General features: G+C 36.5%; 1 protein-coding gene across 4 annotated transcripts in view; it reads right to left on the bottom strand.

Annotated features, from left to right (window-relative positions):
* Positions 1–27598, bottom strand: part of PARG (poly(ADP-ribose) glycohydrolase) — a 166880-nt gene that overhangs the window by 89246 nt on the left and 50036 nt on the right. For all 4 annotated transcript variants that reach the window (XR_004959961.1, XM_036264636.1, XM_036264638.1 and 1 more), the window contains exons 8-9: positions 9151–9243; positions 4952–5109 (exon numbers count right to left, since the gene is read on the bottom strand). Coding sequence is in view for 3 of the 4 variants with exons in the window: in XM_036264636.1 (XP_036120529.1) it covers positions 4952–5109; positions 9151–9243 (251 nt within the window). In the remaining variant the exon portion in view is untranslated. The remainder of the gene's footprint in view (positions 1–4951; positions 5110–9150; positions 9244–27598) is intronic.

The following is a 27598-nucleotide window of genomic DNA, read 5'->3' as shown; positions in this document are numbered from 1 at the left end:
ATAATTTACAGCATCTCTGCAGAACCTAGGGCCAATCAGACATTAATTCCAAATAAACATAAAGGCTACTTACTGTTTGGAAAATTCTTATTATTAATGTAAGAATTCTCTTCTTAGAAACAGATAATTATATTTCTATAAAGTGAAATGTCCTCTACTTACACACAAAATTTGACCATTTCCTTTTCTTTTTAAAAAAATATGTTTTTATTGATTTCAGAGAGAGAAAGGAAGAGGGAGAGAGAGAAACAGAAACACTGATGAGAGAGAAACACTGATCGGCTGCCTCCTGCACGTCCCTACTAGGAATTGAGCCCACAACCAGGACATGTGCCCTGACAGGAATAGAACCAGCAATCTCCTGGTGCATGGGATGATGCTCAACCAACTAAGCCATACCAGCCAGGCCTATTTCCCACAAGAGATATCAAGCCCTTAATTACTAGTGAGTGAGTCTACTTATATAGTAAATATTTAATAATTTTTAAAATAGTAAAAAAAACTGCATTTAATAAATAGGTTCTTTATACAATGGCAACTGCAGATACCAATGTTCTTTGTTTTCTCTCAATCCTACCCCAAAAACTACAGACATCAAAGATAAAAACAGTTAATTAATTATATGTAGCTTAAAAATAAAACACTTCCTAATTCCTAAGAACAAAATGCAGTCTGAAAAGTAAAAGACAGGACAGGAAGCCTGTTACAGTCCTAGTACTCAGCCACTAACCAGTCACTTGATTTCTCAAATACTTCATCTTCAAATGAAATGTGGATTTATTTTCATTCATCCACAAGGATTTACTAAAGGCCTACAAAGCATGTGATTTAATTTAAAAACAACAACAACAACAACAAAAGGACAGAAAAGATCCCTGTCCCACTGAAAGAATTAAACAAGCAATTATAACAAAACAGGGTAGAGTGCAGTATGAAAAGCAGAGAAAACAAACCTAGAAAGTATCCTGGACGCCTCTCTTCCTCCAACCACCAATCCAGTCCATTCCATCACACTGACTTGTGCTTCAAATGTCTCCACAGCTCCACTCTCACCACTACACTATCCCAGCTACCATCCTCTTTCCTGGTGCACTGCAACAGCCTCCCTCTCCAACTGGGTAATAAGCTCACTGTAATCTGGCTCCTCTTCACTGGGTTCCCAATTCCAGTCAACACAAACTTTTGAAAATATAACTCTGATCCTGTACAACAGCCTAGCTCCCCTCCCCCATATCAGTCCCTGGGCCTACTGTGTCCTGCTCACCACAGTGCCTTTGTATATGCTGTTCCCTCTGTCTAGAATGCAATCACCTCCCCTCTCCTCCTTGGTAAAAACACTTACTCACTCTTTCATAGTGCAAAAGTTATTTCCCCCAGTAAAGTTTCACTTATTACATCATCTCCTTTACTAGTACAGTGTCATGATGCTGTGCACCTCTCCTTTATATTAACACAGGTACAGACAGGAACCCAGAGGAGTAGGAAACCTATCCTGGCAGGATCAGAGAGCTATCAGAAACAGTAATGCATGAACTGAGGCTTAAAGGACAAATAAAAGCCATGGGGAGGGCAGAAAGGCACAGAAGTCGGAAATTAGCTTGTCCCTTCTCTTGTAATCCCAAGGCACTTAACACACTGTGGACAATATTGTAACTGTTCACTGTATATTAGAATTAAAGTAAATGCCTAAATACTATTCTCTTATTAAACAAATTTAGCTAATGTACTGATTTGGAAACACAGGTTAAAAACATGCCCCTCACAACTGATATTTATACAACCAAAGCAGACATGCTATAAAATGGATACCATCTTGTTGAAATTTTAAAGACATTCTCTTACACAGACATCATTATTTTTCATTCTTTGTTGCCCCACTCCTCCTTGGTGTTGATAATGGAGAGTAACTATATATAACAACAAAATTTTTCATTGATATTTTAATGCCTGAATCCTTAAAAATACAGGCCAAGAATTATTAGTCTAAAATTATTCTTACATTTAAATTATCTGCTATGGTTTCATTTGCTAAACATGTGAATAACAAAACGCGGTAAGTTTTGTTAAAGTGTGTATGGCTTGGTTTTAATAAAAATTTATATTAAGCACTAACCAACTAAATTCTAGAATCTCTTTTCAAGAAGCTAAATATATTGCCTTTGGGGCTAACATCCCATGTCACTGCAGAGACCTGTGAATCCATTTTAACTCTGCCTGTGGAACTGTGATTAATCCTGCCCATATGAAGTAAGTGGCATTAGAAATAATGATAGTCTAGTAGCAATGAGCACACTTATCACGCAGATCATGGTTTCCAAATATCATTCTCCAATAAAAGAAACCAGGGTTTCTTGGAAAAATGATTGATTCCAGATCTGGGCCATGGACAATATAAGATGAGCCTGGAACATGTTCTGATGCCAGAAAGTAACAAATGCTCAAAATAAATAAAGGTTGGAGCTGTTACAAGAACACAGAAGCCAACATGAAGGAGCCCTAATGGTCAAAAGTAGAACAATTTGAGTAGTAAAAAAAAAATGACAATGTTAAATTTTAACTCATAGAATGAAATAAATATCTGTAAGTCCATTCAGATATATTTTTTAAAAAAACTGGAAAGAGAAGGGGATGGGATAGAATTCCAATAATTACGATAGAATTCCAATTGATAAATGTAGAAGGAAAGATGGAATTTAAAAATTACAATAGGCAAACACGACAGTAATAACTGTTGTAGACAAGATCCACCAATAGATACTAAAATTAGTGGGGGTAAATGTGAGGCAAAACATCCGTATAGTGCCAAATTATCTCCCCAAGGTATTCATTAATCCAAAAGGAAAAGCCAACAACTGTACAGTGGAAACCAAGCAGATACCAACTTCGTCAGGTGATCACCAATAATAAGACAAGTCAACATTGTGAGCCCAATGATATTAAGCTCTGAGAAAGACACAACATCCGTTCTGTGGTATTTCTGCCAAAATGTATGACATCATTCCATTTGTACAAAAATGCCAGCCAAACCCAAACTAAGGAACATTCTATAAAGTAACTGATGAATAGTCTTCAAAAGTGTCAAAGTCATGAAGGGGAGAAAAGAAAACTAAATACGATGTGGAAACTGGGAGGATCCCGAAACTGAAAAACAAGGTAAAAAAAATTGCTGGCATTCAAATAAGGTCCATAGTTTAGTTAATAGTATTATAACAGTTTTGATAGTTTTACTATGGTTATGTAGCATGTTACACAGTATAGTTACATAGTATTAACATAAGTTGAAGCTGGGTGAGTTGTGTACAGAAATACTCAGAACTATTTTTTGCAACTTCTTACATGTCTAAAATTAATTCAAAATTAAAAGTTTAAAAAAACGCCCTGGCCGGTTTGGTTCAGCGGTTAGAGCGTCGGCCTGCGGTCCTGAGAGACCCGGGTTCGGTTCCCGCTAAGGGCGCGTACCTCGGTTGCAGTTTGTCCCCGGCCCTGGTCGGTTGTGCGGGTGGCAGCCGCTCGATGTGTTCCTTTCACATCAATGTTTCTCTCTCTCTCTCAGTTCCTCTCTCTCCCTCCCACTCTACCTGAACAAAAAATGGAAAAATGTCCTCGGGTGAGGATAAAAAAAAAAAACAAAAAGTTTAAAAAAACATTTAAAAGATAAACTAAATTAAGTGGCATTAAATGCATCGTTCAACTTTGAAGACAAAAACAGAATGGCACACAAGCATACTTTGCTCCTTGATGCACCTCCTACTCTGACCTTGCCTACACTGTCTACTCTCAGAGGCAAGAGATGGGGATTAGAGGAGGTAGTGGAGGACATTACACACAGCCTACTGGGAAAGAGGAGCATATATCGTAACAATTTTCTGAAGGCCCACCCTTGATATTAGGGAAGAAAACTTATATTTTGTCAACAAACGCCATAGGATAATTCTCAAGTAAAAAGGAATTAGAGGTTTGCCCTGGTTGGGGGGGGGGGGCTAGGAGTGGGAGAAAGAGAAAACATGATATTCATTTGCCAAGAAGATTTTACAATACTTTTGTTTGTATAGATGATGGAGAGAGTTACATTTGGGAAAATTGGTTAGAATTTAAAAATGTATCAATACCTTCATAATGTATTATTTTAGCAAATAAAATAAACATTCTTTTGTCTTTTAAAACTATTACATTGATAAATTAATTGTGTCTATAAAAAGTCAAAGTCAACTTTCACTTTTCATCTTAGCAAGCATGTTTTTCAAGTCTCATTAGATAGTCAGTCTCATGACTTTAAACTCAGACTTCACAAAAAGGAGGACTTGCATTCCAATTCTAACATTTTTCAGCATAAAAAGAATATAATGTACAGTAAATGTTCCTGTGAATAATCACATTGAAGAGGCATAAAGAATCCAGGGCAGCCCAGCCCATATGGCTCAGTGGACTGAGTGTCATCCTGTGAACTGGGAGGTCCTGGTTCAATTCCTGGTCAGGGCACATGCCCGGGTTGTGGGCTTGATCTCCAGTAGGGGGTGTGCAGGAGGCAGCTGATCAAAGTTTCTCTCTCACATCAATGTTTCTATCTCTCTCTCCCTTCCACTCTCTCTAAAAAATCAATAAAAACATATTTAAAAAAAAGAAGAAGAAGAAGAATCTAGGGCACTCAAGAGGAGGAGGACAATCTGACAGTATAGAAAGAACATGGACCACGAAGTAAGAAAGACCTAACCTCAGCTTTGTGACTTACTGGCTCCTGGACCCTAATCAAGTTCTAAAAATTTTATTTGTCTTGCCTGCAAAATGGCAAAAATATCACTAAACTCACTTTATTGTAAGGAATAAATTAGGTAAGTATACATAAAATGTTTAGTCTATTGCAAATCACTCGATAAATACTATGAGTTCTTTCCATCCTTCTCTATTTCATTGTTAAAGGGATTTTTCATTGTTATGTTCTCCGAAAACATACCGATTGAAGTTAATGTCTGGGTAACTGGAATACTCCGATTTCATTTTAGCATTTCGACGTGGAAATGTGCAGAAGAAAGCATTAGCTAAAAGACTGGCAATCTGTTCCTGCGACATTGTGATGGAATGATTCATCTTCTGTTTCAGCAGTGGTATTGGCTGATAGAGGGAACAAAAAATACAGACAAGAAGTGCAATAATTAGTTTAGCAATTTCAAAAGCAGAGGCACCAAATCACACTTCTAACTAGGAAAAATTTCAGGCCACTCTTGAATTCTTAAATCAGCAAAACCGTTAGAAAAATGTACCTAACTGCAGATTTCTAATCAATAATAATGATAGTGAGGAGAACACAAAACATTACTTATTAGTGAAAAACAAGACTGCTTAAATAACTAAGAAATAAAAACACATTACCCATGTAATACAAAATTAAAACAGGACAAAATAGAAAAATACAATGTTGAGTTTACTATTGCATATGCAAAAATGTTTTTGTCATTCACATTAAAGATTGCTGGAGAGAGCAATTTTTTTTCTTTTCGTCCTAAATAAAATAAGAAAAATAATTCAATAAATAAGACTTTTCCTTTTAATTCTGAATCATGCTTCACATTGACAATTTCTTTATAAGACTCAAATCTAATTTTATGACAGCAATGAAAAGGATATATGTATAGAGTTATGTATATATAACTTATAAGATAGGGATTTCCTACATAATAATTCCAAGTAAAGGAAGAAGCAGGACATTTTTACCTTCAAACTGTTGATGTCTGAAATGCCTTCTATTTGTACCAAACCCAAATTTATTGATTTTTTTCGTTTCAGTATAATCCACAGGACCCAATTATTGTATCAAGTAGGTTTTATTCTAATCTAAATGTTTAAACAACATGTTTAAAGACACAATGGTAAGACCAAAGACCAACTGCCAATATCTCTTTTACGTATCAATTGTTAAATTAAAAATGTTCCAGGGGATGCTTTTCCTTATCCCTTTCAATAAGAGGCAGAACTAAGAACCCTGAATACCTGCATTAACCACAAACCAGTACCCAAAGAGAAGTGTTCTGATCATACCTCAGGAATCAGCATCAGAATCGACACTGAGGAAGGCAGGCAAGACTAATCAAACTGCAATACTATAAGAATTAACTTTTCTCCAAGTAATAGAAAATACGTATCATTGCTAGCATGAGAGTTTTCTAGAAAAAGAAATAGTTAAACTTGCAGTTCAACTATTTCTCTTGAAAAAAATGTAAACACAAACAATTCTTGTTCCCCTAAACACTAAATAGTATAATTTAAAACAGAGCGATGATTTCTGTTCTCTCGGTGAGGAAAAAAGCCTGAAAGCTCATTTGGGAAAAACCAGAGGATGTGAACCTTACCGTCAAGCTCTCAGCTAAATAAAATAAGAGACTGATTAATATAAACAAAGATCTTCCCAAAAGTGTATGTTCAAAATTAAATTTTCTTTTTATACATCTAATATTTACCATTCAGATTTGGTCTACAGAATTTAATCAAATAACAACATATGCAATTTAACTTGCCAAAGATATATTTTGATAGCAAATTGAAATAACTTTTGCAGCAGAAATGTCCTTTTCAGTAGACAGAGCACAGAATTAAAATGTTCTCCCCATTACTACACTAATGGGAGAGCAGTTATTTTAAATCAGGACAAAACATAGGGAGCCACAAGTCTGATTTTGGTCTGATGAGTGACTTGTTACAGCTTACAAATTTAGATGCTTTTGAATACACACACACACACACACGTGTGTGTGTGTGTGTGTATGACTAAATAAAATATGAAAACATTCTCTCCTAAAGCCTGAGGGGAAGAGAAGATTAGGTGGTTCATGTCTAAAGACAATATATTGTCAATTATGAACTAAACACTGACTTATAAAAGCATTTAATTATGTGGAATATACAAAACAATATAAACAAACAAAATAGAAGTGGACTCATAGATACAGAGAACAGACTGATGGTTGCCAAAGGGGAGGAGATTTAGGGACTGGGTGAAAAAAGTGAAAGGAATAAAAAGTAAAAATTGGCAGTTTTACAATATTGTCACGGGGAGGTAAAGTACAGCACAGGGAATATAGACAATAATATTGTAATAACTTTGTATGAGGCCAGGTAGGAACTGGAAACATCGGGGGGAACACTCTGTAAAGTATATGATTGTCTAACCACTATGTTGTACACCTGAAACTAACACGATAATATTAAATGTAAACTGTAATTATAAAAATAAAATACAAAAGCATTTAATTAAGCACCATGTTAAACTTGAGGCCACAAAGAGGATCTCCCTGGAAGAACATCATCAGAGGAGATATATAAACACATAAATTACAAAATAATGTGCTAAATATGACGGAGTGCTATAGGAGAGATCAGATCTGGCTGGGAGAGGCAAGGAAGGCTTTGCAAGGGAAGCAGAAGTTAGAGCCGAGGCAGCAGTGAGAGATTTCACAAGGTAAGGAAAAAAGCAAGGAGGGAAAGGAAAAAATAAACATGAAACATAAGCAAGCAAATACAGGCAGACCTTGTTTTTTGAGTTTCACTTTATTGCACTTCAAAGATATATATATATATTTTTAAACAAACTGAAAGTTTGTGGCAACCCTGCATCCAGCAAGTCTATGGGCGCCATTTTTCCAATAGGCTCAAATAATGCCTAGCATTTTTTAGCAATAAAGTATTTTATAATTCAGGTATGTACATTGTTTTTTAGACATACTACTATTGCACATTTACTAGACTATAGTATAGTGTAAACATAACTTTTATATGCACTAGAAATCCAAAAAAGTCATATGACTTGCTTTATTGCGATATTCAATTTATTGCAGTGATTTGGAACCAAACCGTAATAGCCCCAAGGTATGCCTATAACTTCCAACATAAACAACCAGATGAGTTTTAAAATATATTTATCCTGCCCAATAGAAAAACTTATTTCAGACAAAATGCATCAATGAGATAAAATCAAAGTTATATAAAATTGGAAATAGCACAGTGAAATGCTAACAAATACAGCACACTGAAAAGCATTCAATGGTTCTCAATTGAAGGTGGCAGGATGGCCCACAGGCATCTGGACATGTTTATTTGTTTTTTGTACCAATGACTATACTTGTGGTTTTTGGGGTGTCCCAATGACAGATTGAAATGTACGAGACTATCCCATACATTCAGAAATTGTTCCACCCAAAATGTCCCCAGGGCCTCTGTGGAGCAACAGTGTTAAGCAGAACCCTGGCTAGCATCCATGCAGCAAGGGGCGGCCCTAGAAATAAAAGACAAAGGCAAATTCAAACCACTGTTGTGAGAAACATGAGAAGAAAATCATGAAGAACAAAACCAACAACCTCTTGTGGAGGTTTGAAACTATGTATGCAAATTCTTTGATGACTCCTTTATAAGAAGTAGAGTTTAATTACCATCTCCTTGAGTGTGGGCTAGATCTAGCAATTAACTTCTAATGAATAGAAAAATAACATTAATTTCAAATGAATAGAAAAATAACATAAGTGATGTTAGGTGCCTTTAAAAATTAGGTCCAAAAAGGCACTGACACTTCCTTGTTCTCTCCCTTAGATAGCTTGTTCTGGGGAAGTTAACAATCATGTCATGAGGACACCCAATGAGCTTATGGAGAAAGCGCCTCATAAGGCACTAAATTTGGGAAGTAATTTGCTATACAGCAATAAATAAAAAAACTCAGACAAAATGGAATATTACCAGATTATTTCTTCTATTTTTAAAAGTTAAGAAAATACCATGAGCTCATGTGTTATACAATATATCACTTTGGGAGTAGGGGAGGAATTAGTGAGTAGTACTGATCCATTTGGAAGATTAAATGTTCTAAATCCATTAGTATGTTTTGAAATAATTACTACTGTTTTTATTTTTAAGGTAGAGACTGTTTAAAAAGAGAAAGAAGTCTGAGCAAGCAAACTTCAACAGTGTAAACTGAAACTCAGAAATTGAATGCTGCATTTTTAATGTCCTTTTGTAGCATTCTCTTTAGCCTCTAACCTTTTCTAGCAAAACCAACATACTCTTTGGCAAAAACTACCCATCTCTCTCTTCTGCCTCTTTGACCTTGATCATTAGAGTTTATTTGTGAGTCACAAGAGAGCTACTAGGGAAGAAGTTATTTCCACTAACCTGAGTGCAAATATTTGGCAGACAGAGTGCAATTTTCACCATATCAGGCAAAATGGACTGATATAAATGTTGGGCTTCTGCTTCTTCAAGTACCTGAAAACCAATGAAATATGTTATCAGTGATGTTTGCAGTTAATTTAAATTACATACCTGCTTTTCATAGGATCCCATAATAAGGCACATTATCAGTACCAACAGGTATACTAAGGTGAACTTATAAATTCATTTCCAAATGTATATAATTCACTATAATGCCCTCTGAAAACTAATTAAGTATCCCAAATATCAATAAAACACTTGCAAATAAAAAAATAGAAGGCCTGGGGTGGGGCGGGGGCTGGGTGGAGAGGGAAGTTGGGGGAAAATAAGGAACGTCTGTAATACTGTCAACAATAAATAGTACATTCTGCCCTGGCCAGTTTGGCTCTGTGGTTAGAGCATCAGCCTGCGGACCAGAGAGTCACGGGTTCGGTTCCTGCTAAGAGCATGTACCTCGGTTGCAGTTTGTCCTTGGCCCTGGTTGGGGTTGTGTGGGTGTCTCTCTCACATTGATGTGTTCCCCACCCCCCCCCCCGAAGATAAATGCAAAAATGTCCTCGGGTAAGGGTTAAAAAAAAAAAAAAAGTACATTCTGCCTTTGGCTACATCAACTAGAAACAGCTTGGTCATCAAGAACTCTTTCAGAAGCCCTCAAGGACTCATCTAGCTTCAATGGTCTAGAATTTAAAGAGAAATCATAAAAGTTACACTCATTATTTCAGAGCATATTATATGTGTCAGATCTAACCTACTGGATAGTAAACAGTAAAGTTTCTGATGACCTTTCGCAGGCACCCTTGGGAAGTTAAAACCACAATTTCCCTTTTATAATTTAAAGCACAACAATGACAATCATGGCCATTGTTGTCTTTTATAATTTCCCTTCTTACTAGGTTTTAGAAATTACTTTATGCCTTCTAATCCAATTTTACTCTAAATATCAGGGTACTTCTTTAGAAGTCCTGAAAATGACAACACTCTTAATTTAAAGATACAGTCAAGATTAAAGTAAATCATGTATCTACTTGAAAACACACTTGAACTAGAAGAGGTCACATTTATAATGCAGTCTGATCCTGTCATTATTACAGAGAAAAGAAAACTGAGGTAAAGGAAGTTACCTGGTCATCCTAGATTGTGAAGGTCAATTAAGCAAATAATCAGAACTAGAACCCCAAGTGTTCTGCCTCTATTCCACAGCTCTCCCCACTTCCCTATGGTACCAATGTTTGGAATTGATGAGATATAGACTTTTCATAAATATCTATAGGTTTCCTCTGCTATTAGAATACAGATATTCACAAATATCTATAGATTTCCTTTGCTATAAACTGAAATAAAAAATATCCATTCATCTACCTGCAGCTGGACAGTGTTTGTGTGTAAATTAACAAAGATAATTATATTTACTCTAGTTTTACAGGGAGTTTCTAACACTAAGAACTGTCTTTATACCAAAGCTTAAAATTTAACTTATGCTTACCCCCCTCTTTAAATGAGGACAATGGGAAACTGCCATTCAAAATGAACAGAAAGATATTTGCAATTCACAGATATACAGATATATCTATTAATCATAGATATAAAGAAAAAACAGCAAATGAACAACACAAGACAATTATTAATTTGGGGAGGGAAGTTATAGAAGAGTAGAAAAGCAATCATATCTTAGATGTAGTGTTTTTACCACCCTACTAAAAAAAAAAAACAACCCAGAATATTGATCTAACTGAAATAAGTATGATAACTATAATGGAAAAATATAAACAAGGCTTGTGTTGTTGGTGATGGGGGAAGTGAATGATAGCTAAATCCTAATCTTCTATAACAGGAAGTTAATACATTTAAAAAAATAGCTAAAGAATTCAAAGTGGTTAAATTGCTGCCTCTTAATTATAAGCGTCTTTAAGGCTAATAAAAACAAAAACTAAATTAAAAAAATAATATATTTATAGAAGGCATTCTACTATTTTAGAGACACACAAGATGACCTTAAATTTTTTCCTTTTCTGGGCACCCTTGGGATGTTAAAACCACAATCTCCAAATCATAAGTTGAATCATAACAAAAATGACATTCATGGCCCCTGTTTTGTTTTTTATAATTTCCCATCTCAACTTGCTCTCCTATACCTGGAAATACATAAAATTAGTTCCTTTTTTTAAAATATTCAAACTCTTCTTATAATTTATCTTTTTGCTTTTAAAACAATTAATTTTGAAATAATTATACATTCATTGAAAGTTGCAAAAATAGTATACAGAGAGGTCCAGTTTACCCTTTACTCAGTTACCCTTAATGGTTACTTTTTCATAACTATAGCACAATATCAAAACCAAGAAATTAATACTGAACCAGTGTGTGTGTGTGTGTGTGTGTGTGTGATTTTATGCTATTTTATCACATGTACATCCATGTAACCACCACCAAAATGAAGATACAGAACTGGTCCACTACAACAAAGATCTCCCTCATGCTACCTGTTTAGTCACAACCTCCTTCCTCCAACCATTCCTAAACCCTAGCAACCAGTACTCTGCTTTACATCTCTATAATTTTTTTGTGTTACATAAATGAAATCAGAGTATTCGGTTTTTTTAAGGTTGACTTTTTTCACCCAGCATAATGCCCTTCAGATCTACTTAAGTTGATGCAAGTACCAATAGTGAATCTCTTCTTATTCCTAAGTAGTATTCCATGGTATGAATATATAGCAATTTGTTTAGCCATTCACTTACTGTGGATATTCTGGTTGTTTCCAGTCTTTAGCTATTATGTACAAACAAACTGCCTTGTACTTTCAACCTGCTTATATCATTGTCTAAAATGATTTCTTGTAATCAGCACATAGTCACTGAGTACATTATAGTGTGTCATTTTTTAACCTACTCTGTAAATCTGTCTTTTTTTTTTTTTTTTAATCCTCACCCGAGGACATTTTTCCATTTATCTTCAGATAGAGTGGGAAGGAGGGAGGGAGAGTGGGAAGGAGGGAGGGAGGGAGAGACAGAGAGAGAGAGAGAGAGAGAGAGAGAGAGAAACATTGACAAGCAGCCTCCCGCATGACCCCGACCAGGGCAGAGACAGATCGCAAGCAAGGCACATGACCCTGACCGCAATCGAACCCGCAACTCATTGGTCTGAGGGCCGATGCTCTAACCACTTAGCAAACCCCGCCAGGGAAAGTAAATCTGTCTGTTAATTGATGAATTTTAGACCATATACATTTAATCACTGATATGTAGGAACATATTCATTTCACTTTTTATCTATTCCTTTTTCTTTTTCCTTCCTTCCTGTGAATTATTTCAACATATTTTAGAAATCCACTTTTATTTATCTAAATGTTTCTGAGTACATCTCTTTGAATCAATATTTTTACTGGTTGTTCTAAGCATCATATTATATATAACATCACAATTTAATGATGTCAACATCTTACCAGCTACACTAAAGTGTGGAAATTTTTACCTTTTTTTAAGTCCCTTTACCTGTCCCCATTTATAACATAATTCCCTTTAATATTTCCCTCCAAAACTAAGAAGCATATTAGGCAGTTATAATTTTTTTAAACATACTGATTTTGAATCTTGGACATTCTATCTATCTATCTATCTATCTATCTATCTATCTATCTATCTATCTATCTACTTATTTATTTATTTAACCCTCACCTGAGAAAACATTCATTGATTTTTTTTGAGAGTGAGGAAGAGAGAGAGAGAGACACACACACACACCGATGTGATAGAGAATCACTGATCGGCTGCCTCTCGCATGCTCCCCAACCAGGATCAAACCCACAATGTAGGTATGCGCCCCTACTGGGAATCAAACCTGAAACCCTTCGGTGTGTGGTACAACACTCCACTAACTAAGCCATACTGGCCAGGGCAACTTATAACTTTTGAAAACAGTAAAAGAAAATGTCAAACATAATTTAGAGTGTTCAAGGAAAAAAAGTCTATTATATTTACTATATTTTTACTTTTTATGTTGTCCTTCTTCCTGATGTTCCAACATTCCATCTTTTATCATTTCCTTCCTGTTTCAAGAAATTCCTTTAGCCCTGGCCGGTTTGGCTCAACGGTTAGAGCATCAGCCGGCGGTCCTGAGAGACCCGGGTTCGGTTCCCGCTAAGGGCGCGTACCTCGGTTGCAGTTTGTCCCCGGCCCTGGTCGGTTGTGCGGGTGGCAGCCACTCGATGTGTCCCTTCACGTCGATGTTTCTCTCTCTCTCTGTTCCTCTCTCTCCCTCCCACTCTACCTGAACAAAAAATGGGAAAATGTCCTCGGGTGAGGATAAAAAAACAAGAGCAAAAAAGAAATTCCTTTAAATATTCTTTTAGGAGATTCTAATAACAAATTCCCTTCCTTTCCCTTCATCTGAGAATGTCATGAAGAAAGTTTCACTGGATATAAAATTCCAGGTTGGCAGTTCTTCTCTTTCTGGCCTCCATGTTTTCTGATGAAAAATCCCAGTCATTTATATTGCTTTTCCCTATAAGCAATGTCATTTCTCTCTTGATGCTTTCATTTGTTTGCCTTTAGTTTTAAGAAGTTTGGGTATGATGTGACTTGCATTGGACTTCTCTGGGTTTATCCTGTTTGGGGTTTGCTCAGCTTCTTGAAGCTGTAGGTTAATGTTTTTCATCAAATTTGGGAAATTTTCAGCTATAATTTCTATTTTTCAGCTATTATTTCTTTGAGTATTTTTTTTCAGCCCTGCTCTCTTCCTTCTCTTTTTTCAGTATTAAATGACATAAATGTTAGATCTTTTGTTATAGTCCCATAGGTCCCTAAATTGGTTTTTTTTTAAGTATATTTTCTTTCTGCTGTTCAGATTGAGTAATTTTGTTGTTATTTTTTCAAGCTCACTGATTTCTTTCCTCTGTCATCCCATTTCCCCAGTAAACTGAGCCACTGTTTTTTTTTGTGTGTTTTTTTTTTTAAGTTTCAGTTACTGTATTTTTCAGTTCTAAAATTTCTATTTGGTTCTTCTTTATGACTTCTATTTCTCTGCTGGGGAAATTTTTTCATTTGTTTTAAGCAAGTCTGTAATTGCTCGCTGAAGTCTTTTTGGGATGGCTGCTTTCAAATTTTGTCGCATAATGCTAACATCTGTGTTTTCTCACAGTAGGTATCTGTTGCTGGTCTTTTCTCATTTCAGTTGAAATTTTGCTTGTTCTGGGTGATGAGAGATTTTTTTTAATTGAAATCTGGATCTTATTTAAATCTTCTTTTAGTAGGCCTTCTGTGACAGGGGAAGGACTAGCCAACTCATTATTATCAGTTGAAAGTAGAAACTGAGGTTCTCTACTTGGCCTTTATTGACTCCCAGAGCAAGAAGAGAGAGGCATCTTGATACCACTGGGTCATGGTATGAGTTCAGGCTCACCACTAGCCCTCTTCAGATACCAATCTGGTATTGTATCTTTCCTAGGGCCTCACAGATCCAAACTAGTGAGTCTTCTCTGCATCTTTCAGAGCCTTCTTATGTTTACATAGTATCCAGAGTTTTAATTCTATTTTGCAAGATGGATAGGAAAAGGTGTCTATCCAAACATTTTTAACCCAAAGACATTTAACCTTAAAGTGTCAAAAATATTTTAAACAATAAAGATAAATTTTAAATTAAAAAAAAGAAGAAGATGCCATGCAAGCAAAAAAGAAAAGAAATTGGCTGACAGCTTTTTCTCCTTTGGGTACCTGTCCTTGTCTTTTAAAACTCACATATGAGTAGCTGCTGCTGTGCTTTACTGACTGTCACAAGCTTTACAATATCACTTATTTATCTGATAGAGCATTACTGTACTGGACTTCTTCAAAACTGTAAATGCTCCAGATCCATGTCTAATGCTGCTTTGGAAACACTAAAGAACATAAAAAATGCCATTTTAGAACATAACCAACCTAACTACTGTTTGAAATTAAATGCACAATTTAAAAAATTAGCATGACCTTATCCCTTGTCACATATTATTAGTATTTTTATGCAATTCTAACTTATACAAATTTTTATTTTATTAATCCATACAATGCAAACCAAGATATAAATGTAAAAGGTTTTAAAAATGTACATCATTTCTTAAAGAGTAGCAAAAACCTTAAATAAACATTTATTTGTAATATTATGTTGCTTATTTATGATATTATGGTAAAAAAGGAAAGCTTCATTAAATTCTCCCACAAGTAAAGCCCTGTCCTCAATTGGATAGTCTGCATAAATAATTACATGTAGTAAGTATTTCTTTCCTTTTTTTTTTTTTTTTAAACCTCACCTGAGGACATTTTTCCATTTTTTGTTCAGATAGAGTGGGAGGGAGAGAAAGAGAGAAACATTGACGGGAAAGGGACACATAGAGTGGCTGCCACCCGCACGACCCAACCAGGGCCAGGGACAAACTGCAACCGAGGTATATGCCCTTAGCGGGAAATGAACCCGGGTCTCTCTGGACCGCTGGCCAACGCTCTAACTGCTGAACAAAACCGGCCAGGGAGTAAGTATTTCTACATATATGTGTATTTACCTTTTTATTCTAGTCTCACAAGTCAATTATGCATATGTCTCATTCAGAATTGATGTACTAAGTTTCAAAATCATAATGCTCATAATGCTCTTTTGCCCATTTCCTCTCTTTAGACTATAGATGTTTATTTATTCAACTGGCCAGTAAACAAATATTTGAGAATTATGTGCAAGATTCTGTGCCAGGAATAAAGATAGAACCATAAACAGTAATACACATGATCACTGACCTCATTAATTTCACAGAAGAAAGTCCTATGCTCTTTCTGTGACCCCTCAATACGTCAGCCCTAAACTTCAAAGATAGTAATTACTACAATCTCATTATTGTGACCATGAAGAGGCTATCTTCCTTTCTTCCTTCAGCAGATAGAAACATGAGCAAACTACTAAAAGAGTAATGAAATTTGTCAAATGTCAAAAAATTATAAATTATTTAAATATAAGTATACAAATAGAAGTGATTTTTGTTTATTTCTTCTTCTTTAGAATAGTACTTGATCAACTAAAAATAAATCTATAAACAGTGCTCTAACTCTAAAGACAGACACATGGCTAAGTACAGTGTCTGGCAAACAGAAAGTACTTCATAAAAAATGACTACTGAACTTTGAGTGAATAAGTGAAATTCATAGCCAATAGAATTAGGAAGCTAATGTCATTTTACTAAGGAAGAAAATCTCCAATGATCTACTTCTTCAAATACTTCACAGCAAACAGCTTTTTAAAAGCAACCAATCATGCCTAGCTGGTGTGGCTCAATGACCCATGCACACTGACCCATGCACCAAGAGATCACCGGTTAGATTCCCAGTCAGGACACATGCCCAATCCCCAGCTGGGGGATGCAGGAGGTGGCCAATCGATGTTCTCTCTCATCAATGTTTCTCTCTCTCTCTCTCTCCCTAAAATCAATACAGGAAAAAAAAATTTTCAAGCAACCAATCATGCCCTGGCTGGTGCGGCTCAGTGGTGAGAGCGTTGGATGCCACACTGAAGGGTCTCAGGTTCAATTCCCAGTCAAGGACACATACCTGGGTTGCAGATTTGATCCCTGGCCCCAGTTGGGGTGAATGAAGGAGGCCAGCAACTGATGTATCTCTCTCACATTGATGTTTCTCTCTCTTCCCCTCCCTCCCTTCAACTATCTCTTAAAAAAAAAAAATCAGTGGACAAAATATCCTCAGGTAAAGATTAACAACAACAAAGAACATGACCAATAATAAATCAATCAATGCAATAAACACCTCAAGCTAGTCTATTTTATCTACTGGGCTAAACCTAGTTAGATCCTAGTAAAATTTTGAAAGCTTACTAATAATCTTCTTTAACAGAAATTCTCTAAAAACTTTTAAGAGGTCTAAAACATTAAATTTTTTTAAAAACTGATTTTTAGAGAGAGAGAGAGAAACATCCATGTGAGAGAGACACATTGACCGGTTGCCTCCTTTATGCAGCCCAACTTGGTATCGAACCTGCAACCTAGGTATGTGCCGCAACTGGGAATTGAACCCGTGACCTTCTGGTGCACAAGACAACATTCCAACCAACTGAGCCACATTGGCCAGGGCTAAAACATTACATTTTTATGAAACAATTTTTCATTATAAAAAATATGTCACCCCAAAATCTACACAGAGGAAAAAACTCATAACTCTATGATCCTGAAATATTAATTCACCACTTAAGTGCTTGCTATATTTTTTTCTTTTTATACATATGAAACCACTTATATTTATGTTGCTCAAACAATTCAATATGTTTTTCTATCTAATATGACAACAAAAGTATTTTCTTTTTTTTTTTTTATCCTCACCTGAGGACATTTTTCCATTTTTTGTTCAGGTAGAGTGGGAGAGAGAGAGGAACAGAGAGAGAGAGAGAAACATCGATGTGAAAGGAACACATCGAGTGGCTGCCACCAGCACAACCGACCAGGGCCGGGGACAAAATGCAACCGAGGTACGCGCCGCCCTTAGCGGGAACCGAACCCGGTCTCTCAGGACCGCAGGCCGACGCTCTAACCGCTGAACCAAACCGGCCAGGGCAACAAAAGTATTTTCTATTCTGCTATATAGTCTTCACTGACATCACTAGAAACAACATGTTTTTTAAAACAAGTCATATATTTTCACTGTAGAAAATTAACATAATGATCAAAAAGTCCCCAAAAGTAAAAGTCCAGGACCAGATGGCTTCACTAATGAATTCTACCAAACAGTCAAATATTTAATACCTATCCTTCTCAAACTCTACCAAAAAATTGAAGAGGCAATACTCCCTAACACATTTTATGAAGCCAACATAATAACTCTGATCCCAAAACCTGGGAACGATAACACAAAAAAAGAAAACTACAGACCAATATCTCTGATGAATACAGATGCAAAAATCCTAAACAAAACACTAGGCAAAGTGAATACAACAATACATTAAAAAAAAAGATATCGTGATAAAATGGGTTTCATTCCAGGGCACAAGGATGGTTCCACAAATGCAAATTGATCAGTGTAATACACCACATTAACAAAAGAAAGAATACAAATCATATGATCTTTTCAATAGATGTAAAAAAGCATTTGATAAGATACAACATCCATTTATAATTAAAACACTCAATAAAGTAGTTATAGAAGGAAAGTGTACCTCAACATAATAAAGGCCATATATTACAAACTTTCACCCAATATCACTCATTGGTGAAAAATGTAAAGTTTTCCTCTAAAATCAGGAACAAGACAAGGATGCCTACACTCTCACCACTGTTATTCATCATAGTTCTGGAAGTCCTAGCCAGAGCAATCAGGCAAGAGAAAGAAATAAAAGGCATCTAATCCTAGCCAGTTTGGCTCAGGGGTTACAGCGCTGGCACATGGACCAAAGGGTTATGGGTTTGATCACGGTCAAGGGCACGTACCTGGGTTGCAGGCTCAATCCCCGGCCCCAGGGGAGGCAGCCCATCTATGTGTCTCTCTCACATCAACGTTTTTCTCTCTCTCTCTCCTTCATTCCCTTCCACTCTATCTGAAAATCAATGGAAAAATATCCTCGGGTGATTATTAACAACAACAAAAAAAGGCATCCAAGTGGGGAAGAAATAAGTAAAAGTGTCACTTTTTGCTGATAACCTGGTTCTGTACATAGAAAACCCTAAAGACTCCAACAAAAAAACTACTAGAAACAATAAACAAATACAGTAAAGTTGCAGGATACAAAATCAATGTAAAAAATCCACTGCTTTCCTATGTACTATGAAGAACCTATATACTGAAAACTATAAAGCAATATTAAAAGAGACTGAAGAGCCCTGGCCAGTTTGGCTCACCGGTTAGAGCATCGGCCTGCGGTCCAGAGAGACTCAGGCTCAGTTCCCGCTAGGGGCGTGTACCTCGGTTGCAGTTTGTCCCCAGCCCTGGATGGGTCGTGTGGGTGGCAGCCACTTGATGTGTCCCTTTCACGTCAATGTTTCTCTCTCTCCCTCCCACTCTACCTGAACAAAATATCAAAAAATGTCTTCGGGTGAGGATAAAAAAAAAAAGAGAGAGATTAAAGAAGATACAATGAAATGGAAAGATATTCTGTGTTCATGGACTGGAAGAATCAACATAGCTAAAATGGCCATATTATCCAAAACAATATACAAATTTAATGCAATCTCTATCAAAATCCCAATGTCATTTTTTTTAAAGAAATAAAACCAAAAAAATCATCAGATCTGTATGGAACCACCAAAGACCCAGAGCAATCCTGAGAAAAAAGGAACAAAGCCAGAGGTATTACACTACCTGACTTCAAATTATACTACAGAGCTACAATAATCAAAACAGCATGGGCCCTAGCCGGTTTGGCTCAGCGGTTAAAGCGTCAGCCTGTGGTCCAGAGAGACCTGGGTTTGGATTCCGCTAAGGGCACGTATCTCGGTTGTAGTTTGACCCCGGCCCTGGTTGGTTGTGCAGGTGGCAGCCACTCGATGTGTCCCTTTCACGTCGATGTTTCTCTCTCTCTCTCTCTCTCTCTCTTCCTCTCTCTCCCTCCCACTCTATCTGAGCAAAAAATGGAAAAATATCTTCGGTTGAGGATAAAAAAAACCACACACACACAAAAAAACAGCATGGTATTGGCAGAAAAACACACACAGAGAACAATGGAACAGAATTGAGAGCCCAGAAATAAAACCACATGTATATAGGCAGACAATTTTCAGCAAAGGATCCAAGAACACACAATGGAGAAAAGAAAGCCTTTCAATAAATGCTGCTGGGAAAATTGGAAATCCACCTGCAAAAGAATGAAAGTAGACTAAAGCTTGTCCCTATGTACAAAAATTAATTCAAAATGGATCAAAGACCTAAATACAAAATCTAAGAAAACAAATTACATAGAAGAAAACATAGGCACTAAACTTATGGACCTTGGTTGTAGAGAACATTTTATGAATTTGATCTCAAAGGCAGGGGAAGTAAAGGCAAAAATAAATGAATGGGACTATATGAAATTTTAAAAAGCTGTACAGCAAAAGAAACCATCAACAAAACAAAGAGGAAACCAACTGAATGGGAGATGATATTTGCAAATAATAGCTTCAACTAAGGGTTAATATCCAAAATATATAAAGAACTCACACAACTCAACACCAAATAAACAAACAATCCAATTAAAAACCAGACAGAGGACCTGAAAAGACACCTCTCCCAAGAAGACATACAAACAGCTAATAAATAGATGAAAAGATAATTCAACTTCACTAGCTATTAGGAAAATGCAAATCAAAACTATAATGAGATACCATCTCACACCTGTTAGAATGACTATTATCAATAAGACAAGTAATAACAAGTATTGGAGACCTCATTCATTGCTGGTAGGAATGCAAAACTGGTATAGCCACTATGGAAAACAGTCTGGTGGTTCCTCAGAAAATTAAGAACAGGGTTACCATATGACCCAGCAATCCCTCTCCTGGGTATCTACCCGAAAAACTTGAAAACAGGTATTCGTAAAGATATATGCACCCTTATGTCCACTGCAGCATTATTCATGGTGGCCAAGACGTGGAGACAACCAAAGTGTTCTTCAATAGAGAACTGGATAAAGAAGATGTGGTACATATATATACAATGGAATACTACTACTCAGCCATAAGAAAAGACGAAATTTGTGACAACATGGATGGACCTTGAGAATATTATGTTAAGTGAAATAAGACAGAAAAAGTTAAGAACCATGTGATTCTCACTCATATGTGGGATATAAAACTAAAAGCAACAAATAAATAAACAAGAAAAACAAACAAACAAAAACTCATAGACACAGACAACAGTATGGTGGCTACCAGAGGGAAAGGGGTTGAGTAGTAAAGGGTAAAGGGGGTGAAATATATGGTGATGAAAGATGATTTGACTTTGGATGCTAAACACACAATGCAATATACAGATCATGGATCATAGAAATGTACACTCGACACCTATATAATCTTATTAACCAATGTCACCACAATCAATTTAATTTCAACTGATTGCATAATCATAGGTCTATTTCTGGGTTTTATATAGATTAATTTGATTCTTATGCCACTACCAAACTATACTAGTTTCCTTGGGATGCTATAACTAAGCGCCACAAACTGGGTGGCTTAAAACAACAAAAATTTATTTTCTCACAGTCTTGGAGGCTAGGAATCTGAAATTAAGGTGTCAGCAGAATCATGCTCCCTCTGAAGACTCTAGAGAAGAATTCTTCCCGGTCTCTTCCTAGCTTGTGGTGATTACCAGCAATCCTTGGGACTCCTTGGCTTTTACAAGCTTTCAACAAATAGTAGCTACTATTATGATGGTGATGTATATTTTACCCTCTGCCTTGTTTAACATTTTACTACAGTTAAGCCACTAATAATGCATAAAAACTTAGTTCACATCTCCCTGTGAAGCCTTCCCTGATTTTCCTAACTGCTCCTTCCTCTGCCACATGCAGGTACCTGGACTGTTGTAGCACTTACTACAGTTTATTATAATTATTTATTTGTGTTTTTCTATTCTCCTTCTCTAATCTATGAAACACTGCGAAAGTAAGGATTGTATTTTATACATCTTACATTCCAGTACAAGCAGAGTAATATTATTATTTGCTGAATAAAGAGTTAATAAAAATAAAAAATATTCTATTTATCCTGAAATTATCCCTGCAAAGTAAAAAGCATAAGAATATCTGGAGAAATGAAAGCTTGAAGAAGGAAAAGCAATTTCCCACATCCAAATTCATCGGCATACATTGGGACTAGATGCTAGGGCTTTTCTTCCAGGTTCACAAGGAAGGGTATTTTAGAAAACAGAGCACTGGCCAAGAAACTGGAAGACTCCAGTCAGAGGCCCAGATCTGCATTTAATCTCTGTATTAACACAAAAAAATCCCTGAATTCTTTATTTCTTCATCCATAAATATAATTCTAACTCTGTTTAATTTACAGAGTTATGCAGGCTCAGGTATTTGTGTTTTATAAGTTCTAAAGCTCCATATACAAACGCAAAGTATTATTATCTAATGGGCCAGTAATTCACCACCTTTCTGGAGCCTCCTCCTTCTTTCATCACCCCCACATCAATTAACTGCCAAGTCCCACTGATTGACCCAGCAGGGCCTTACATATTCATTACCTCTTTTTAATCACGACTAAACTACCAGGACTCAGCTCTTCATCCAATTTCACCAAGATTACTACAATAATCTAACTGCTGTCCTGCTGCTAGCCCACCTTCAGTTTCTGCCCAGGTACACCCCGGTGTGCCCTGCTCCACTTGAAAGCTTTCAATGCCTTTCATTGCATTTTCAATACAGTACAAACTCAGTAAACTAATATTCAAGCTATCTGGCTCTAGATATGTTTGTCTAGTCTTATTAAGTAAGTGTGTGTGTGCGCGCGCGCACACACACACACACACACACACACACACACACACACAACCTTCTGTGCATTTTATATACTAGGCAACTCAGCAATTTACTCTTTTCTAGCATATGCCTGTATTTTCAAAGATAAAATTTGCACTATGCCTGGAATATCTTTCCCACTCAGCTCTAAAACTTACCCAACCTTTTAATGTTTTGCTCAAGAACATGTTTCTTCAAAATCTATCCAAATTGACTTACCAGCTAGAAGGTAGCTCTCCTTCTTGTAATTTATCTGTACTTCTTTCCACAAGACACTTAACACTTCCTGCCTTATGTTGTAGTTATTTATGGATATGCCTTATAGTGCTTACTAGAAGATCCTTTGAGACAAGATTTATGTACACCTACAGTAGTGATGTTCATTGGTAACATTCGCAATAAGAATATTTGTTAAATTAACTGACACTTTCTATCACAGGTAATTTTACAAAGCTCCTTTCTCTTCCTCCTCTCTGCTGCCAACCAAAATCTCCATCGCTGAGGACAAATACTAGAGTTGTTTGTTTTTAAATAAAGGTAAATTAAATGGCATATGGATTGAGCTTTCTATAACATACCTTAAACTTACTGGAGCTACCTCTAGAGCTTCCAAAGTCCGACAGATAGGTTAATATTTCAAAAATTTTAAAAATAATAATAATAACGTAAGTCAGAATTACTAAGATCTTTCAGATTCACCTATTCCTCAGGCATGTTTTTAGGCTACAAAAGTTAAACAGAAGAAACAAACAATTATAGTACTAAATTATATAAGGAAAAAAAATCAACTGGAGAAGGTGAATGTTTCTAACATTTATCTGTTCACGTCTCAGGCTGACACTTTGAAAAGAACGTGACAGTCTACAAGACAATAAATTCACTCATTCCCGGTAATTTCTGAAGACTCATGCAAGTCTGACAGGCCAACCACAGAGTAATCTCTCATGTGTATCACCCATGACAATTATGGCTTCAATAAAAATATTCTCTATATTTTAATAAAGTCCAATTGGTTTTCAGGAAATAGCTAGCTTAATATTTTCATATTTAATAAGAATGCATATTTCACAAATAATTGAACTAATTTATGGGCCTAAATAAAATAGTGTGAAAACTGTATCTTATGGCATTAAAATGGTACAAAAATGAATGTGGTACAGAGGTCAAGATGATATGAAAGGCTGAGTGCTAAGAGGGGTCAGCAGTGATGACAAAGGAAAAAAAGACTATGCTGAGAAGCCATCCTCCCTCTCCATCCTTTTGGTTAGTTTGATTTTCATCTTCAAATAGCTATTGAGTTTCCCTGTGAATTTTCAAAGTCCCATGTCTTAAATCTGGGAAGCAATGATAAAAATCACAGCTCATTATAAGCATCTGAAATAATTTTAAGGAAAATACAAAAGAGACTTTAAAGTATTTGTCCTATAACTTACACTGGACATTGTCATTATATTAATTTTATAGTTGTTTAATATGAGATAAATCAAGCTCCTATAGACACTTCCCCATCACTGGTTGCCAGCAGAAGGACAAGAAAAGTGCTGTGATGAAACCTCCTTTAATCCCTACTTTCCTATTCCATAGCCAAGCTCTTATTAGCCAGTACAGGAAAGAGGAAGGAGGAATGAAGTAAGAAAGCCCTTCTGCTCATCCTCACTATAACTCCATATCCAGTCTCTCCTAATCACTGTTCTGTTTCTCACGACGTAACTCTGCATTAGTTTCTCACTTCATTCAGAAAACAAGTCATCAGTGGCTTAAAAACTTACAGGCTTTTGTAGATAGGTGTAGAAATTTTACCATCATGTACTCCTAAAACCAAATAATTAACAACTAATCTGAGAACACAAGCATTTTAGGAAGAATATCTTCATCCAATTCTTAAAACAAGATATGCATCTAATTAAAAACAGCCACACTATTACCTATAAAAATTTCATTAGATTATACATGAAGAATAGATAGGGTTATGAAACATGAAGGAAGCTCTTCTCTAAACAGTATTTACAGATAATCATCATCTCTTTTTCATGCTAATAATAAAATTCACACAGCATTCTTACCTTGGAAAGAACAAACATAATAATACACCCTCATTATCTGCTGTTTCCAAAGAAGAACTGACTTCACAATACTGTTATGGTGAATGATTATCCTTGGGGAATAATCCCACACTAGTACAAGATGCTCTGACAGGTCTTCCCATCTCTCATTTCTATTACTGTATGACTACATGGCCATATCCATCAATCATTTTAGCAAACACCACCAAACCAAAATGCTATTACATATAAGCCAACAGATTTTTTCAATACCATACAGTCACACTATTATTCATCTTTTATAGACAGGCAATCAAACTCAACATGACAGGATTTCAGTGAAATAGATAATGGTAATATAAATTTTCTAGTCCTAGAAACAAAATAAACATAATTTGTCTAAGAAATATAAATGAGCAATAACTTCAATCTTTTATTATAGCTTATACTTTTAAATTTGGTAAGACTATTTTAAACTATAAAAAATACTTTTAAATTACTTATTTTTACTTAAAGGTAATTTTTAAGATAGTTCAATGATAGCTTCTCACATTCACGTAACTAGGAAAATAATCTGCCATACAAATCAAGTAATATACACACATGCATATCAGTGTTTAATTCTTAATTTAATTCTTAAATTATCCATATGAATTAATAACCAATATTACAGTCTGAACTTCATTCTTATTAATAAGACATAAAAAAAACAACAATTTTCCCAAAAGGTTTGAGGGCACCCCCTGGTGGCAGATGCTTTGGAGAAAAAAATACAAACGCATTAGTAATAAAAAGAAAAGCTATTACTATGAAAATATCTTTTTTGAAAATTTGACCAAGTTCTGCTCACCCACTCAAATTATTTCAGGTAATATCCAATCTAGAAAAATTCAAAATGTTCCCTGTGAGGAGATCTGACCAGCCGCAGCTTCCAGTTAGCAAGAACAACAGTGTCAGAATGAGAAGGAATCTCAGAGATGACCTAACTCAGTGCATAACAAAACTTGCACTGTCCAAGATGGTAACCACCAGCCAACTGTGTTAACTGAGCATCTGGAATGTGGCTAGTATGACTAAGGAACTGAATTTAAATTTCATTTTACTTTATTTCAATCTAAATAGCCATATATGGCTATTGGCTACTGTTCAGACAACACAGATTTAGTCTACTTGCTACTCTACTCCATTCTGATGGTGGCAGGTGTTCGGCCAGTGGTGTCAGACCAGACCTTGGTTCAGCAACCTCGGTAGTTGAGTTCTGGCTAGGAAAGAACTCAGCTAAGATTCAAACTATAAGCGAAAGTTAATTTAGAAAGTCACAGAGGCAAAAGAAGTGAGCAGTAGAAGAAATTGGCTCGGGAAACAAGTTTCAGAGGCCAAAGAAGGACCCTTGGAGTTTAGGAGAGAGAAAAGCAAGGAAAATGTGTTGGGCAGCAGGGGGAGGGTTGGCGAGGGCGTGCTCCTTGGAAGAAGAGCACTGGGTCCTTCATCCTAAGGGCTTTTAAGGGCTGGGATTTTAGGGGAGATCCCAGGGGAAGATCTCAATAGACTATTCATCAGCTTTCTGGGCCTGGAGCTGAAACCCAATGGAGGCTTAGATATGTTTGATGGCCTTCAGAACCTCACTGTCCTAGGCGCTTAATTTAAGGGCTATTCTGTGGCCCCGTTGTTCATTCCCCCTCTAAGGGGGTCTAACTTGCATGACTAGCAACATGCCAGGGGAAGAAAGGTCAGGGAAGGGTCCAAACCACACTACCAGCAATAAGAAAAGTCAGGGGTTCTAAACTGCATGACCCGATATGCTAGGAAAGAAAAGGTTACCCTGGGGGCAAGGTCATTGTTTGCCCAGTTTTGCCCATTGCTAGGTACCCTGGGCTTTCTGCCCTGGTGACCTGTATCTGGCCCATCGTCCCTGCTCTGCTCATGTCTGTCTAACTGCCTATCACACATGGAAGCATGCACAGGTACTACTGTGAGCACAGAGTTTTTAGGCTAGGACAACACAAAGAGGTCTGGAAGATAAAGTCTGAGCTACATCTATCTAAAAAGATGAATAAAGAACAAGCAAACAGACCTGGCTGGTTTGGCTCAGCGGTTAGAGCGTCAGCCTGTGGTCCAGAGAGACCCGGGTTCAGTTCCCGCTAACGGCATGTACCTCGGTTGCAGTTTGTCCCCGGCCCTGGTTGGGTCGTGCGGGTGGCAACCACTCGGTGTCCCTTTCACGTCGATGTTTCTCTCTCTTCCTCTCTCTCCCTCCTGCTCTATCTGAACAAAGAATGGAAAAAAACATCCTCCAGTGAGGATTAAAAAAAAAAAGAACAAGCAAACAGCATGTCAAAGAACCACAAGCAATTGAGAGTTTTCAAAATATCAGCTTTGGAGCAGGAAAATGGCAAGAAATGATGCTGAAGAAGTGAGCAGAGGCAAAGCCATGGAATACTGTCAATATCACCTAACAGAACTGAAAATAAATTAAGGTGTCACATAAGGTCTGAAGATGTGTGCTTCAGATAGCTCACTGTAGGTGAGCAGCATGAAGGATAGATTCGAAGGGAGCAACACTGAACACGGGGGTCAGCTGGATAACTGTTGCAATATACCATCTGAGTCATAATGATGGCACGATTAGACAAGTGTAAAAGAAATATGGGTGAGGCTTGAGAAGTTTAGGAAGTAAAATTATTGTGTCTCTATAAGAAGCTGACAGAAAGAGCTGAAGATAAAAGATTTAAATGTATCCAGCACTGAGCGGTAAAGCTCTTGACACTATGTTAAGTGACAAGACATAACAAAGAAGACATCAGAGCCTCCTTTATGGAAAAGCATGGGAGATGGACAAGTAAAAAGTCAGTAACAGAATTAACAGCTATACTGAACACTAAAGGACAAGCAAGAGTTAACCAGCCTTTGAGGAA

The sequence above is a fragment of the Molossus molossus genome, unplaced genomic scaffold, assembly GCF_014108415.1.
Source record: "Molossus molossus isolate mMolMol1 unplaced genomic scaffold, mMolMol1.p scaffold_m16_p_17, whole genome shotgun sequence".
In the NCBI taxonomy this organism is placed as follows: Eukaryota; Metazoa; Chordata; class Mammalia; order Chiroptera; family Molossidae; genus Molossus; species Molossus molossus.
The sequence above is the reverse complement of the archived record's forward strand: the minus strand, read 5'-3'. Positions and strand labels throughout refer to the sequence as shown.